The 15,171-nt window shown below is 40.3% G+C and overlaps 1 protein-coding gene across 1 annotated transcript; it reads left to right on the forward strand.

Annotated features, from left to right (window-relative positions):
- Positions 1–8,193: 8,193 nt before the first annotated feature.
- On the forward strand, positions 8,194–12,859 carry hoxc11a (homeobox C11a). Its single transcript, XM_028035859.1, has 2 exons — positions 8,194–9,200; positions 10,532–12,859. Exons 1-2 carry the CDS (start codon positions 8,450–8,452, stop codon positions 10,762–10,764), a joined length of 984 nt encoding a protein of 327 aa, XP_027891660.1. The 5' UTR covers positions 8,194–8,449; the 3' UTR covers positions 10,765–12,859.
- Positions 12,860–15,171: the final 2,312 nt, after the last annotated feature.

The raw sequence follows: 15,171 nt of genomic DNA on the forward strand, positions 1-15,171 counted from the left end.
CAAACAGCGCGTTTGTCTTAAGCTGCTGGCAGTCTCAGTCAAGTGAAGTGTGCTTGCTGAAAACATCTTTGTGCAGTGTCAGTGTTCCGATCAGATGTTGCCATTGCAGTGAACTGTGACAGGCTGCTTCTGCGACCAAACCACTGAATGCCACACTCATCTCCGCATTCTACCAACGTCTCTCCTTATAAATGCAAGTGTAAGATTTCGTTCTCTCATTATACGACAATGCTCTGTGATGGGCGTTATAATATAGGCCTCGGTCCATTGCAGATTGTGTGTTACAGTAGTTTTATTGTTTTCATACCGCCGTTTTTGCAGTTTTCGGAAGCCTTTGATAGCTGTTTGCTTTACCTCATGGTGAACCACATTTTCCGGTTTGGGTGTTGGAAACAAACCGCAAAAATATCATTCAATACATTCGCCATTGTATTGCACAATTGGCTTGACTGCGCAAGTGTGAAAATCCATAAAAGTATTGCAACATCCTCATTAAAACAAATTAAAAGTGATGTCTCCATTCATGCTTGCTGGCACAACGCGTCAAGTTTCACCAAATATTCATATCACAGCAAATAGTCTATATAATCTAAAATACACGGTGTTTAGAATTGACTTGATAAGCATGTGTTAGTTTTATATTTGCCCTATGATGTTTTCATGAAATGTAATAGGGTGAATCAAAAGGTGATGCAAAAATGAATGTCAAACTCTAGTTTTGGATTTTTAAAGAAAAAGAAAAATAGCTCCCAGATGCTCAATTAAGCGTTGGATTAGAGATGAGCTGAAAAATCCTTTTACTTGTCTACACATTTTTTAAGAGGTGTGTAAAGACATATTCCAGCAAATAAACTCGAATTAGTCTCTTTAGCAATGGAAAAGAAATCCGTGCGTAATGCACTTTATTTTGTTTTTACGCACCAATTGAGTATGTTAGTTGTCTGAATCTTCTCCTATGTTCAGACATAGGAGAAGATTCAGATTTATTCCGAAATGTGATGAATTTAGATTAGTAATAATAAAAAATGGCGGTTAAACATTTGAATGTTTTTAATGTGTTTAATGTGATTTCCTGACTCTGTTTGTGCTCTACCTTTTCAAATTAGTTGGAGCCAAAGCAAAATATGCAAAACGCACGATGAAGTTCAGGATCACGTCTACTGTTTGGAACAAACCCTTCATATTAAACTGGGGCACAAATAGGTTTCACTAATTCATGTAAAATTGAATTCAAACTGTGAGAATTCTGCAGATGTAGGTTCCAAAAGCTGCGTCTTCATGCTTTTGAACTTGAGAATTTTTTTTTTTTTTTTTAATGAAACTGCTGATGTGGATAAAACGAAAAGGAAAGAAATCAGATTATCCAATTGTCGTGATTTGTAACAAACAGCAACAGATTACTGTTCAGTAAACGGGGGAATTCGGGTCTTGAACAGAAACAATTAACATAATTTATTTAGCCGAATGCATTTAGATTGTGAGGGGGAACGCGTGGGCATCCAAGCAAGCTGAGCACACCGTCATTGTATTTCCCTGCTGTGATTAAACGCTGACTTAATTTTCAGGCCAGTAATTGTGTATAAATTGGTTGGATTATTGTTACAGAAATACTTGGCGAGGAGGGCTTTGACTGGACTTCTGTTGAACATACCTCTCTTGGAACTTGAGGATCTGATGATTTTTTTTTTTTTTTTTTACTTTTCTTGTGGCTTTTGCTAGAAACATTTCACGCATAGCACGGACTTTCTCTGTTGCACTGTACAAAGCAAAAACGCTAACGGAATGATATGTCTACCCATGTCTATATATGTATAGTTAAAAATTGAAGTGAGGAGTAGTTGTTAACTAAAAGCATGTTGTCTCTTGTCTTCGCGCACGACCTTCGGATATTAGGGTTTGCAGGTTTTTTTTACAATCTCTCTTTCACTGCTCTTGAGGACTTTTGACTTTGAGACTGGCTAAATCTTTTTATGGCGGCCAGTCTCCGCGTCCCAAAGGTCAGTGAGCTTCACAGTGCCCTTCGCAGAGAACTTGTGTGGCATGCGGTCTACGTCCCCCGCCGCCCCTTCTTCCGTTTATGGCACAAAGCTGGCCAGAGAAACAGAAAGCAGTGTTATTCCTGGTAAAGGGTTTCTGTTTGGAGAATGGTGCGTGCGTGTGTGTGTGTGTGTGGGTGCTCGTGAGTGCGTCTGTGTGTGTGTGTGTGTGTGTGTGGTGGTGGTGGGGGGGGGGGGGGGGGGGGGGGGGGTGCTCGTGAGTGCGTGGGGGGGTGTGTGACTGCGTGCGCGTGTGTGTGTGTGTGGAACAAGACTGCAGGAATGGCCGTGATTGTTTCAAAGAAGAGTGTTAATGTGATAAAGACAGGATAGGTAGGATACTTAAATTTGCAGATCCATATCTTTTTACGTCTCACAGAACTCAGAACTGTGATGTATTGATTTTAGAATGATTTGAAATGAGTCCTCAATGCGCCCGCGTGTCTGTTTTGCCTGAAATGTGGCGTCTTATTAATTTGTTTTTCAGGAGCGACAGGCGTACGACAACAATCCGGACGGAGGCCGTGGGGGTTTCGGTGGCGCCACAAAAGCAGCGTTACCCCTTTTTAGCCCAGTTGTCTTTGGCGGATATGCGATAATCGATTTGTGTATCACAATTTCAAATCAGCGCTCCAGTCGTTCTGAACTTGGCGCTTATTTATTTACTTTTTGCAGCTTTTATCTGGGACCCCTAGTACCGTGACAATCAATGTGCAACTTGTAATTAAGTTAGTTTTTTGTGTGTGTTTAGATTAGGTAGTTTCTTCACAAGACTTCGCATGGGAGTTTGTCTTGTTTTGCTTCTAGAAATATCTTGTTTTTTGTTTGTTTGTTTTATCTTTTCTTTTTTTTTTTTTGGTTTGTTTTTTGGATAAGGACCATCTGATGCTTTTGGGCCTCCACGCAACCATGAAGGTCAAGTATGCTGGAAGCGGCCAGCTGAACCTGAGGTACCTGCTGGAAGCTACTTATATATATATATATATATATATATATATATATATATATATATATATATATATAAGTATATATAAGTAGTATATATATATATATATAAAGGCACGTTTTGACGTCACCTGCTCAAAATGAATTCGCGCTGTTTCAAGGCACATGAAGTGCAGCTTTGGTCACAGTATTAGACTACAATAATACAGGCATACAAATTCTCAGCGCGTTGTTTACTGCTTCTTTTTGCTTGAGCGTCTCAGTCTGAACAGTGAGCAATAGCGGTGAACAAGTAGGGAGCCATCTTTAGTGATATCGGAAGCATTCAAAGCGCGGAGAATCTATTTAGAGCTCACATTATGAGCCATTCGAGTCCTACGGGGCCGCCGAACACGAAAATAATATATTTGACTCCTTGATACGAAAGAAGCCAACCAGACCAGACTTTGTACCGGGTTAAAAAGGCTTTTTTACGTCTCAGTTTGTCTCATGGCCATTCGTCCTTTTTCTCCTCCTCGTAATAACCTAATTAAGACATTAAGATTTTTTTTTTAAATTAATCAAGTCAAGTTAAATGGGTTAAAACAAAACTTATGTAGAGACGATTGACAGCTCAAACCCAGATTTAATTTCAAATTGGTGAAGAAAAGGTCTGAGCTCGTCATATAAAATGCAAAGTATGTCAAATGGTGGGTATAATTTTCCACTTTTTAAAATGTCCATGCACTTATTCACTCATAATTGCACTATTATGCAAGCAATTGTCATATTTTCTAAAGATTATTTAGAATTTCAAGAGGACAAACCACACTTTTAACGGTTGTGCAGCCTACAGTTAAGGACGCGTCTACAAATATATTTTTAACTATATCGGGATGTGACAGGCCTTAGCCCGGAGTGCCCATCAGTTCAAAAATACCAATTTGTTCTGTTTTTTTGTTGTTGTTTTTTTTCTTTCTTACAATTGTATTGACAGTGAAACTGTGCGCCTGTAGCAAAACTATATATATTTTTAAAATGTTGGCTATTTTCTCTAATAAATCTCGTGAAAAGTACATTGATACACATCTGTTCTGTTCTGTTTCCAGGCGATTCAGAAGGTTTTCTGATACTTTTTTTTCTTCTTCTTTTTTTTTTTTTTTTTCTTCCTGGGACGCCTAAATAAAAACAGGGCTGGAGACAGGGAGTTCCTGCGCGGGGTGATGCCTTGTGATGTGAAATCATTTAATACTTCTAATAAAAAACTTAACACATTGTTGTGAAAGCTTTATGTCCGTGTGGTTGAATGTGAAATATACTCTGGAGATCGCTCCAAATGGAACAGCAAAATATGCGCCTCTGTGTTGTCTGCAACTGTTGCCACCGCATGTTCTGCAGAGTGATGCGTTCACTGTCAAAATGTTATAATAAATTAAAATAAAATGATTTTTTTTTAAAAAAAAAAAAAAAAAGAGAGAGGGGCTTCTTTAGTGTTGCTTGAAACAATTTGCAGCACTCGCGGCTGAATTTAACTGCCCGACTTACATCCAATTAAACCTTGGGCCATGAGGGGACGGTGATATGATTACACGAGGCTTCCCACATTTAGCCATGACTTCAGCGGGCTTTGCGTCTTGGTGAGCGTTGCTCTTTGTGAGTGCGTTGGTGTGCATGTGTGAGAGCTGCATCATTTGTGGAAGGATTTATAACCACAAAGCCAAAACATTATAATATTTAGGAGGTGTCATTTTTCTTTTTCTCTCTCTCTTTTTTTTTTTTTTTTTTTTTTTAGTTTCTCCGGGTGACACCTAGGTTAACCATTTTAATTATGGTGCTTAGTAGCGATACATAGCTTAAATTCCTCAGACACAGTCGTTAAAGTTACTGCTTTAACTGTGATATTTAAGACGAAAGCATTGCAAAAAGCAGTCAACAAATTATCATGACAGTTTCCTGAACTCTACTCCCGTGATATTGTTAATCAGGGAGTCGCTTCCTTTCTGTATTGAAGAAGAAGCTGCTGCGGATCAAGTCAGCTGAGGAGAACTTTGCCTGTAAACCGGCTGCCACATCCCCTACTCATATTTGGTGCAGCATAATCAAACATTCCCGGGTCCTATTGCTCACTGAGTTTGTCCTCCAGAGAAATAAACACATGCTGAAGCTTTATTCTTTGACTGATGGTCTGAGTGCGCCCAGGCGAGAAAAGTCGGTGTTTTTAAACCCTCGGAAATCGGATATTGCCAAGTAGTGGTCATATTCTACCACGTTATGACACATGCGGCGACTTGAAAACAAGAGGAGCGCTTGTTGCCCTGACATTTAAAAACTTAGTAAACAGATTGAAATGGTTTCCATCCCCCCACCCCCCCACCCTTCTCCTCTTGTCTTGATTAGAGCCTTTAATGCTTGAATTTTATTATTGCATTGCTTATTCATACTGAGGCATTACTTATTAATGCCGCATTAATACGCATCATTGGAAAGATTATGATGGAGAAATGAATTGACAATGTTGTTTTGGTCTGTCTGTCTTAGTGCTTTTACCGTCTAGAGAAATAAACAAAAAATATATATTTATATTTTATTGCTGCTCCGCGCACGCATATTATTTGTTTCATAGAAAATTAGACAAGCAAGATTTATTTTATTATCGTCAGGTGCCAAATACTATAAGTTTAAAAATTATTTGCCATCACTGTAAGTACTTGCGTGTTTTACTTACTGCATGTCATGCATTGCAGCAAGGTAAAAACATTTTTATGTAAAATTCATCGTTTCGCAAATACAGAAACTGTGGTCACCAGCAGCAGCAGCATGTATCTTGAATGAGAAGCCGCAAGGCCAGTGTTTTTTTCCACAAATATTTCCATAGTTACGCTTGATGATTTGGGCCCACGACAAAGTAAATCGGCAGCTGTGCATTCAGAGGCATAGACATCTCAGAGTATTGTTTTTCTTCTGCTTCTTTTTCTAGCCTGAATAGCTTAGCGCGTTGCACGTGCATTCCAAAGCGCGAAAATTCTGATTTTTGGTTTAAAAATCGAGAGATCTGAATTTGCCTATTTGTAAAGCGGGAAAGAGAGAGAGAGAGAGAGAGAGAGAGAGAGAGAGAGAGAGAGAGAGAACAATAAAATAAATCATAAGCATTTTTTTTTTTCAAAATGACCAACTTCCCTCTATTTTTGAAATGCAGAATGGAAGATATTAGTTTACTGAAATCCAAAGTCCTCTCATTCTCCGCGTTAATGGTTTTCTATGGAACAAAGGGGATTTAGCGTTACTGCAGTCATTCGGAGTTTTATGGTTGGACATAGAGAGGATTTTAGTGGTCAAATTCAAGTGCTGTGTCTGGACAGCTGTCTGCTTTCTTTGTACTTGGATGCAGGAAGCATCATGTGAGACAACCTTTTGTTTGCTGGAGGTAGTAAACAAGTTAAAGCCATTGCCACGTTTTAAACTCCAAGTTTCCAACGCTCAGATCTTGACCATGTTGCTCTTTTTTTGCTCTTTCTTTTACTGTTGCAAATCAAAATAATAAGAATAATAACATATAGAAACTCTTTCTTTTCGCAGATTTTTCAGCAACACGTGTGTCGAGGGAGTTTAATAGAACGGCTGCGTTATTGGGTTAGGATTTAAGAGCCTGTTTAGGAAGTTCCCTGTGATCAGAAACAATGGGGCGTCGTATTAATTTCGCCTTGTAACTGTATCAGTCTATAAAGACTCAAAGATGGGGCTCAGCAGTACAATTAAAAGTCTGAAATCACACGCAGCTGCTCTTTTTCCCTCCAAACCTTTCAGTTTACGGGAGTGTTTTTTTGTTGTTGTTTTGTTTTAAGTGTGTCCGTCTGTCAACCACTGATAAATGTCAACATATATGTGAGAAATTAAGGAAAAGATCGAATCCTTCTGGTTCTCTATAGTAAGCGTCGTGGTAGAGAACCCTATCAGAAAGTAATCACGTACATAATCGGATTATTTTTCTTATAAATAATAATTAAAAAAAAAAAACACCCATAAAATGTTTAATAAAGAGCACAATAATTTATCTCTAAATAATAACGTTTCGAGCACGATGCTCAGTCTCTGCAGCTGGCCATTACGCTAGATCCACCAGTGTCATTTGTTTCTTTGTGCTTCCCCCACCCCGCAACATTTAAAAGTTTGTGTTTGTGCAACTAGAACACATCACGCATCAGGAGGGGAGAGAGATGCACGGTCCATGCTCGGAGAGGGGGCTCCACTTGCACTTTATCCTTTGCGAGAATCCCAGAGACGCAGTGTGGCTGCTGGCTTGCACAGTTGGCCTCCTTTAACTCTGTTAAGACCCAAAGTCAAAGGGAATAATGAGAGCAGTCCGATTTCTTTATCTTGCGCAGTCTACTCATTCTTGCGGTGCATTGCTCATTGGCCCACCGCCGGTTTAACTTCACAGCATATAATTATAGTCAACAAGAACCGCCACCAACACCACCACCACCTCTGCGCTGAGGAGTAAATGCACGTTCATTTACAGACTGAGTGGAAATAACATAAATACAATACCCGGTGAGTTTATATGATGGGTTATTTCATATAGCTGGCTGGCGAGTCCTTCATAACCAAGTGTGAAGCAGACACCTGTGACGACTATTAAGAAAACGATACCATCAAATGTTGTAACTATGTTTGAAAGATCTGCAGCATGTTAACAGAGGCGGGTACAGGAAGTCGAGCATGTATATTTTATTAAGAAACAAATTTGATATTTACTACTTTTGAAACGGTGGGGCAATGAGTGAGGACAGATATTGGCTGCTTAATGTGCTGTTCGGATGCACCATCCATGAAATACGTGAATAAAATTTTACCTACATCCTGATAGAAGTCTGATATAATGCTACTACTGCTACTACAACTACTACAACTACTACTACTACTACTACTACTACTAATAATAATAATAATAATAATAATAATAATCTTACCTTTAAAATCCCTCAAAAACTATCAAATGCCTGTCCCTGATTGCACTCTAGAAATTGTGCTTTGGCTTTTTAAGAAGCCCTGGCTCTTCAGCTGGCCTACTAGCCCATAAGTATACACATACACACACACACACACACACACACACACACACACACACTCACACACCCCACCACACACACGCGCGCGCACCCACCCCCACCCCCACACACACACAAACGCAGCACATATCTCACTAATTGTCATAAGCCAGCAAACAAGAATCTGTAACTGGTTTGCTCGGTGCGCCTGTGGCGTTTGAAAATTATTTGTTTGAACCTCCTCGATCTACCTAAAGCCAACCACTCCTACACATCCAACTCTTCCAAATTGATATATGACAATATCTACTTTCGATCACGTGTCTGCGGGGCGACTTAGACGGATTGCGCGTCATCTCGCCTTCCCAAATTTTTCCCCTTCTGCTGCAGCTCGAATCCAAAACATCTATCTATAGTGGCCGAGTAGCGAGAGAGCGAAAGATGTTTAACTCGGTGAATCTGGGCAACTTCTGCTCCCAGACACGCAAAGACCGGACATCCGAGTTTGGGGACAGGACGGGCTGCGCTTCCAACATCTACCTCCCCAGCTGCACCTACTACGTCCCCGAGTTTTCCGCCGTCTCCTCGTTTCTTCCGCAGGCCCCTTCGCGGCAAATCAGCTACCCTTACTCCACGAATCTGTCTCAAGTGCAGCCGGTGCGGGAAGTTTCGTACGGCTTGGACCCCGCCAGCAAATGGCACCACAGGAGCAACTATGCGTCGTGCTACTCGGGAGAGGATCTGGTGCATAGAGACTGTCTTCCTCCATCCACCATGACAGAAATGCTCATGAAGAACGAGAGCGTGTACAGCCACCACCATCACCACCATGCCCACCCGGGATCCAATCACCCTTCCACGGGCTTTTACTCTGGCGTGGGGAAAAACAACGTCCTCCCACAAGGCTTCGACCGCTTTTTCGAGACCGCATACTGCAGCAGCACGGACAATCAGTCAGACAATTGTTTACAAAAGGGCGAGGGAGGGAAGCTGGAAAGCGACTCGCAGCAGCAGCAGCAACAACAGCAACAGCAGCAGCAGCAGCAGCAGCAGGACGCCACAGCCGCGATATCTGGAGTCCCGGAGCCGGGGAAAGACCCAGACGATGAGGAGGAACATACGAATTCAGGCTCCTGCACCTCTTCTTCCGCCACAGCCAAGGACGGAAACGCCAGCAAGAGCAGCCACTCGAGTAGGTACAACCGAAGCTGTAAAACGGGGGGAAGGTTAAGGGGACTAGACCGGTGTTTTGTCGGTCAGATTTTATGTGGAGTTTTATAAGCATTCAAAGGATTTTATTATAACCCTACAAAGCTCTTTCTTGCAACGGGAAGAATTTTTACGATGGGAAAAGGGCTTTGAAAAAAGAAAAAGTGGGGGATGTTATACACAGACGCTTCCATGGTGAGAGTCTGTGAAATTTTTTAAGAGAGAGCTATTGTGACAAATGTTAACTTTGATCGTGAACTTGCGTTGGTCATTTTTAAGGGATTTTCTTGTTGGGGCTGTCGTGTGTAAAAACCAATTGGGCAGAACATTGCTTTTGGCGTCCGGTGAATTATCTTTAGCACAGGGTTTGCGCGCAAAAAGAGATGCAGCAAAGAGCATTAAACACAAAACGATCTATCTATCTATCTATCTATCTATCTATCTATCTATCTATCTATCTATCTATCTATCTATCTATCTATCTATCTATCTATCTATCTATCTATCTATCTATCTATCTATCTATCTATCTATCTATCTATCTATCTATCTATCTATCTATCTATCTATCTATCTATCTGAAATATGCCATGTGAAGATGCTAAAATGCTTAATATGCGGTCTAAATAACTTCCTTAGAAAAGACATTATCAGAAAATATATTGATTAGATATCACCTAAAATTAAAGCTCACTATAATTTGTAACTAGATCATTCAGGGTGTGGATTAAAGCGTGAGACTTAAATTTGTCCACTTTCCACGCTAGCACACACACACTCACGCTGCACAATAAAAGAAATGTATTTCCCCGGTCACCTGTTTGATAAGGAGTGATAGGGCCACTGGGGTCTGCACAGGGGCCGCTGCAGGCAAGAGGCAATGCATCCACTGCCAAAAGATTGTGCAAATTGTTTCGTTTAGCTCCAGAGGAATGTGGCGCACATAATGCAGGGCGAAAATACTTTTTGTTATTGTGTATTTGTAACAGATAAACACGTACTTAGCGAGGCTGTAAGTTGATATTATTCCCTCCGAACTATTTTGGATATTTAGCACTCTTTATGGCTGGTTTATCTGATAGCCTCAGCTACTTCACTTCATGAATGTGGTTTGAAATGTTATCATTGCTAATGCCACTGACTCAGGATTTTCAGCACCTGGCGAGCCTATTGCCACCTCAGCACTCCACTCTATCGTTATTGTTTTTTTTATTTTGAATTTTATTTCTTTCGAAAAAAAAATAAAATATGACATTACTCTCCACTTGATCTGCTCAAATAATAACACTTCGTATCATTTTCTTCTTCATCCAGGCGTCCCTCGAACAAGGAAGAAGCGGTGTCCCTATTCCAAGTTTCAAATTCGAGAGCTGGAGCGGGAATTCTTCTTCAACGTTTACATCAACAAGGAGAAGAGGCTCCAGCTTTCCCGAATGTTGAACCTCACCGACCGCCAGGTTAAAATCTGGTTCCAGAACAGAAGAATGAAAGAGAAGAAGCTGAGCAGAGATCGCTTGCAGTACTTCTCTGGAAACCCCCTGTTGTGAGCAGAAAGAGTGTCACAGGACAGTGGCATAGAGGCCTCCTCCTCCTCCTTCTCCTTATCTCATTGAATGAATGGTAATCGTGGGCATAACCGTTTTTTTTTTTCCTCCACAAAGAGGAGCCCATATCACCAACAGTGCAATGTGAAAAAAAAAGTGAACAGTGGAAGAAAATAGGCCTTCAATAAGGGGAGGGGGAAAATGTCGCCATTTTCTTATTATCCTGCTGGGCGGCGATGAATTTCCAGCTGATTTTACCCCCTCTGACAAAAAGGCCTGCGTTAGAATAAACATTTATATGCTGGTCTTGAAAATGTCCTATTTATCACGACTCTCCGTTTGTCTTTAATCTACTGTTCGTATCGACATATTTGTTAAAATATCAGCAGACAACTTTTAGCTCTTACTCCAGCCTCTGGTCAGTGTATATAGCATATCAATATCTAAAATATTTCATCGTCGACCAGAGTGTGGGCAGAATTTTTTTTTTTTTTTTTTTTCCAGGCTATTTTTTTTTTTCCTCCTTGAGAGATGTGATATCCAATCTGTGAAAGTATTACATCCTCCACCCCTCAAACGCCCCCCGCACCCCCCGGCCACCTTCATGTATACAGAATAGCCTATGCAATGTGCATTCGTGACTGTAAATAGGCATATGTTGGGTCTTTTTTTTTTCTTTTCTCCATATCCCTGCTGCTATTTTTCAGCACACTTGCCCATGCCACACGAATAGCTTTAATGGCGACTCTTGTTAAATTATTTGCTTCAGACATTTTGGTGCTTTGGATCGCAGAGAGGATGAGCGGATCGTCGGCCTGTGTATCGCTACAATAACTAAATAAACAGAAACCTATAGGCAAAACTGAACGACTTTGTGCTATTTGTGCTGTTACATTGCATACTCGTCTTTTTTTGGCACAACGCTGCTTTTTTTTTTTTTTTTTTTACTTGTGTGACTTGCATGCTTTTTGGAAATAGCAACTTGTGTTACATTTGAATATGTAGACCCTGGCACAATTTATTCGTCTTAATGGCTTGTGCGTTTGGATACAAGCGTCAGAAGTGATACGATTGAAAGCTCAAGTATCAGCAAATATTTTGGGACCTGTTTGCAGATTTTCTAATTTTTTTCCACGTCAAAATCCCACTTTAGGCGTTTGCTCGCGCGTTTAACGAACCACAGCTTAGATCTTACATAGCAGAAAGGCCAAGAAGGGAATGATAACCTCTTTTAGTAGACACTAAATGGAATCGCCACTCTTGTAGTCTAGACGCTGCCATAAAGACAGAGGCACTAAATGGCTATTTTTTTCTCTTAATTGCACCGTCTGTTCTGGGGAAATGGCGTTCACTTCCGCACTAAATAGTAAACAAGCAAGACTAGATGTCCTAAGCAAGAACAGTGAGAAATGGAGGTTTTAGAGATGAACTCGGTCTGTGACATATGCAATGAAAAATAAGAAAGCAAACACAAAAAAAAGTGGGCAGCAGAAAGCAAACGTGTGAGAGCGGTGTGTGTGTTTGTGTGTTTGTAAGAGTGTGTCTTATGTTGACGGAATTGACGCATGTGTCTTGCGAATGTGACGGTGCGCACACCATATGTGCGCAGGATGATTGCACGTGTGCATTAAGCACAATGTATAATTAAATGTAGTCTTTGAACTTCAATAATGTCAAGGCCTTCACCTTTAACCCGCTGCAATAAAGTGGAATCAAGGAGCCCGGAAATGGTCGCAGCGGCGGAACGGACCAATGGGAGTGAGTGGGAACAGAAAATGGAATGCGTACACAGGACCAACTTTGACCTTTCGCATTAAACTACAACAGGTAACTTTGCCAGCTTTAACACATCCAGTAAATACACTTTATTGTCCCTGTAAAAAAAAAAAAAAAACACCCCGTAGGTGTTCACGCATGAGGCGGTTTTAAATGTGCAGATTTGTACTCAGTTCGCACACAAATTGAGGGGTTGTATGTGTGTGATGATGTGACTGTTAATAAATTACTATGTGATTATTTATTTGTATCACAGATATTTTGTGCACATTCACAATTTCAAAGACAATCATTTAGAATAGAGTTGGTGAAGTTTGGTCGAGTTTGTTTTTTGTCTAATGCTTTTAATTTGGAAAAACAAAGATGATGGAAAAAGACTCTGTATTCACGTGACTTTCTTTCTTTTTTCTTTTTTTTTTTGGATCGCCTTCATAAAGTCTGTGACCCTGAATTAATTATAATCACAGTAAAATTGCATGTCTTGAGGCAGTATCTGCAAAAAGTGGGGGGTTGGGGACGTTCAATCTAGAGAGGATGCGCACAGACAGAGATCAAGGCTACATGCGCCCCCGTCTTACGCCACACCTACCAACCTTGGCCCCTGGACGGTGACGTGAGTAATTTGTAAATTTCCCCAACACCCAACGTCACTAGCACAGAGCTCCGGGGGTCTTCTGCGAGTGCTGTCCATCAACCACACGGGGGCCAGAATTCCCTTCTTTCTGGCCTCGGCGCTGGTTCGTTTTCCTGAACGGGAGCCTGAAAGTGACATCAGAGCAGTAGTGGCCTACTGTTATCCACAAAGAAGTCCTCTCGGATGATGTGCTGTAACAGAAGAAAACCCTAACTCTAGCAGTGAGATCCTGCTCTGTTCCAGTCCGGTTTCTGCACTTCGGAGGAGTTGGCAGGGAAAATGGCGACTTACTTTTTAAAAATTATTTATTTTTAAATAATTGTGGCTTTGAAAGGAGAAGGAAATAGTATAACGTGGCTGCGTAACAATCAGTGAAAGGTTGAAGCTGTAACTTAAAAAAAAAAAAAAAAAAGGTAGCAAAGAGTGGGTCCTTTTTGTTGTGTGCAAGCGTGGATAGTAATTTTCTAAATAATCTTCAGCGACCCATGGGAACAAAACAATGGAAGATAACCACAGTATTTTTTAAAATATCCATTACTTGTTATTTCATGTCTATCATGTACGTTTGTCTAAATAAATTAATTCACAAAAGTAAGAATGAAAATGTTGGTCTGAACACTGTTCCTAACGGCTCAGAAAAATATAAATGAAAACTCGCAGAAGCCATTGCACACAATTCAAAGATAATTCTGGGCTATCTTTTATTAAAATGATAATACTGTCTTTTTTATTTTATTATATTTATATGTATATTTTTTGAAGGGGGTCGATAACTATACCAAAGTTTCACCTTTAAACAACATAACGTGTTGGACAGTAGAGCGCTGATTTCTTCAGCATGAGATAGAGTAAGTGAGCAAAGTTGCATAAACTTTCTAAACAACGCGTGGAGATTTAAAAAAAAATACATAAAAAATACGCTGTGTTTATTTTCAACTTACTTCCGGTGAACTTATTTAGGTAAAAACAGGCAAACTATTTTTTTTTTCAGGTAAACTATGACAAGTTTGCCAGAGTTACCTTGATGGAATTTTTTTTGGTCTAGATTGGAGGGGTCAAAACATATCAGCTGGAAATAATTATATCAAATTAAATGGGGGGCAAAAGTCATTTAAACTGTTCGTCAGTTTTAGCTCATTTGATAAAATTCGATTTTTAATATTCTCCCATTTTTGTCAGGAATGTTGTTATTTTACTGTGTTTGTCTGCAAAGATGTAGGATTCTTTAAACATTTTAAGACATTTTTCTTACCTTGCATTTAATTTGATTTAAGTATTTACCAATCATAATAATTTATTATAAATTCTTAATCGGTTTGTCTTTTATTTTGAAGTAAATATAGGAGTATCCCAGTTCCTTATTCCTCCGCAGATACTAATCAAAGGGTTATAGGCTATTCAATGGTTTTACACTACAGTGTCTCAGCACCTAACCTGTTCTATTGGGCTATAAAACAGCTCCTCGCTGTAAAACGAGCTCCTGCTCTTTCAGCAACAGCTCCCTCTCTCAAATGCAATCGCGGGGTGCCGTTTATTCTCGCCACCAAAATAAGCCTTATTAAAATAAATAAGTAGAAGGTTTCACATTTGAAATGGTAGCGTGTCTGTGCGTGCGTGTATGTATTTCCTGTCCTCGTGTTTTGCTGTTAAATCTGCAGCACTGCTCTACTTTTGTTGGTGGTGTTTAATTAAGCTCTTACATGATTCTGGAACCATAAATTTGCAGTTGCGCATGGGTTGGACACCAGCATGAAAGGCAAAACAAAGCGCAGTCTCCCACACATCCAACTGGAAAGATATTTCAAAGTGGCTGCCAGGAAGTAAATTGATTGTGTCGCCTCGTTGCAGCTCCTGGTTGGTGGGTCTGCAGAAAGGAGAACCCACGCAGCATTCAACACTCTTACCTGTTCGGATTATGATAACAACAGCCAGGTTTGCGATCAAACAGACGATAATTTTGCTTAGACACGTGTAAAGACCAAGGTAAAATACAAGCATAG

Source organism: Xiphophorus couchianus, chromosome 1 (assembly GCF_001444195.1).
Source record: "Xiphophorus couchianus chromosome 1, X_couchianus-1.0, whole genome shotgun sequence".
In the NCBI taxonomy this organism is placed as follows: domain Eukaryota; kingdom Metazoa; phylum Chordata; class Actinopteri; order Cyprinodontiformes; family Poeciliidae; genus Xiphophorus; species Xiphophorus couchianus.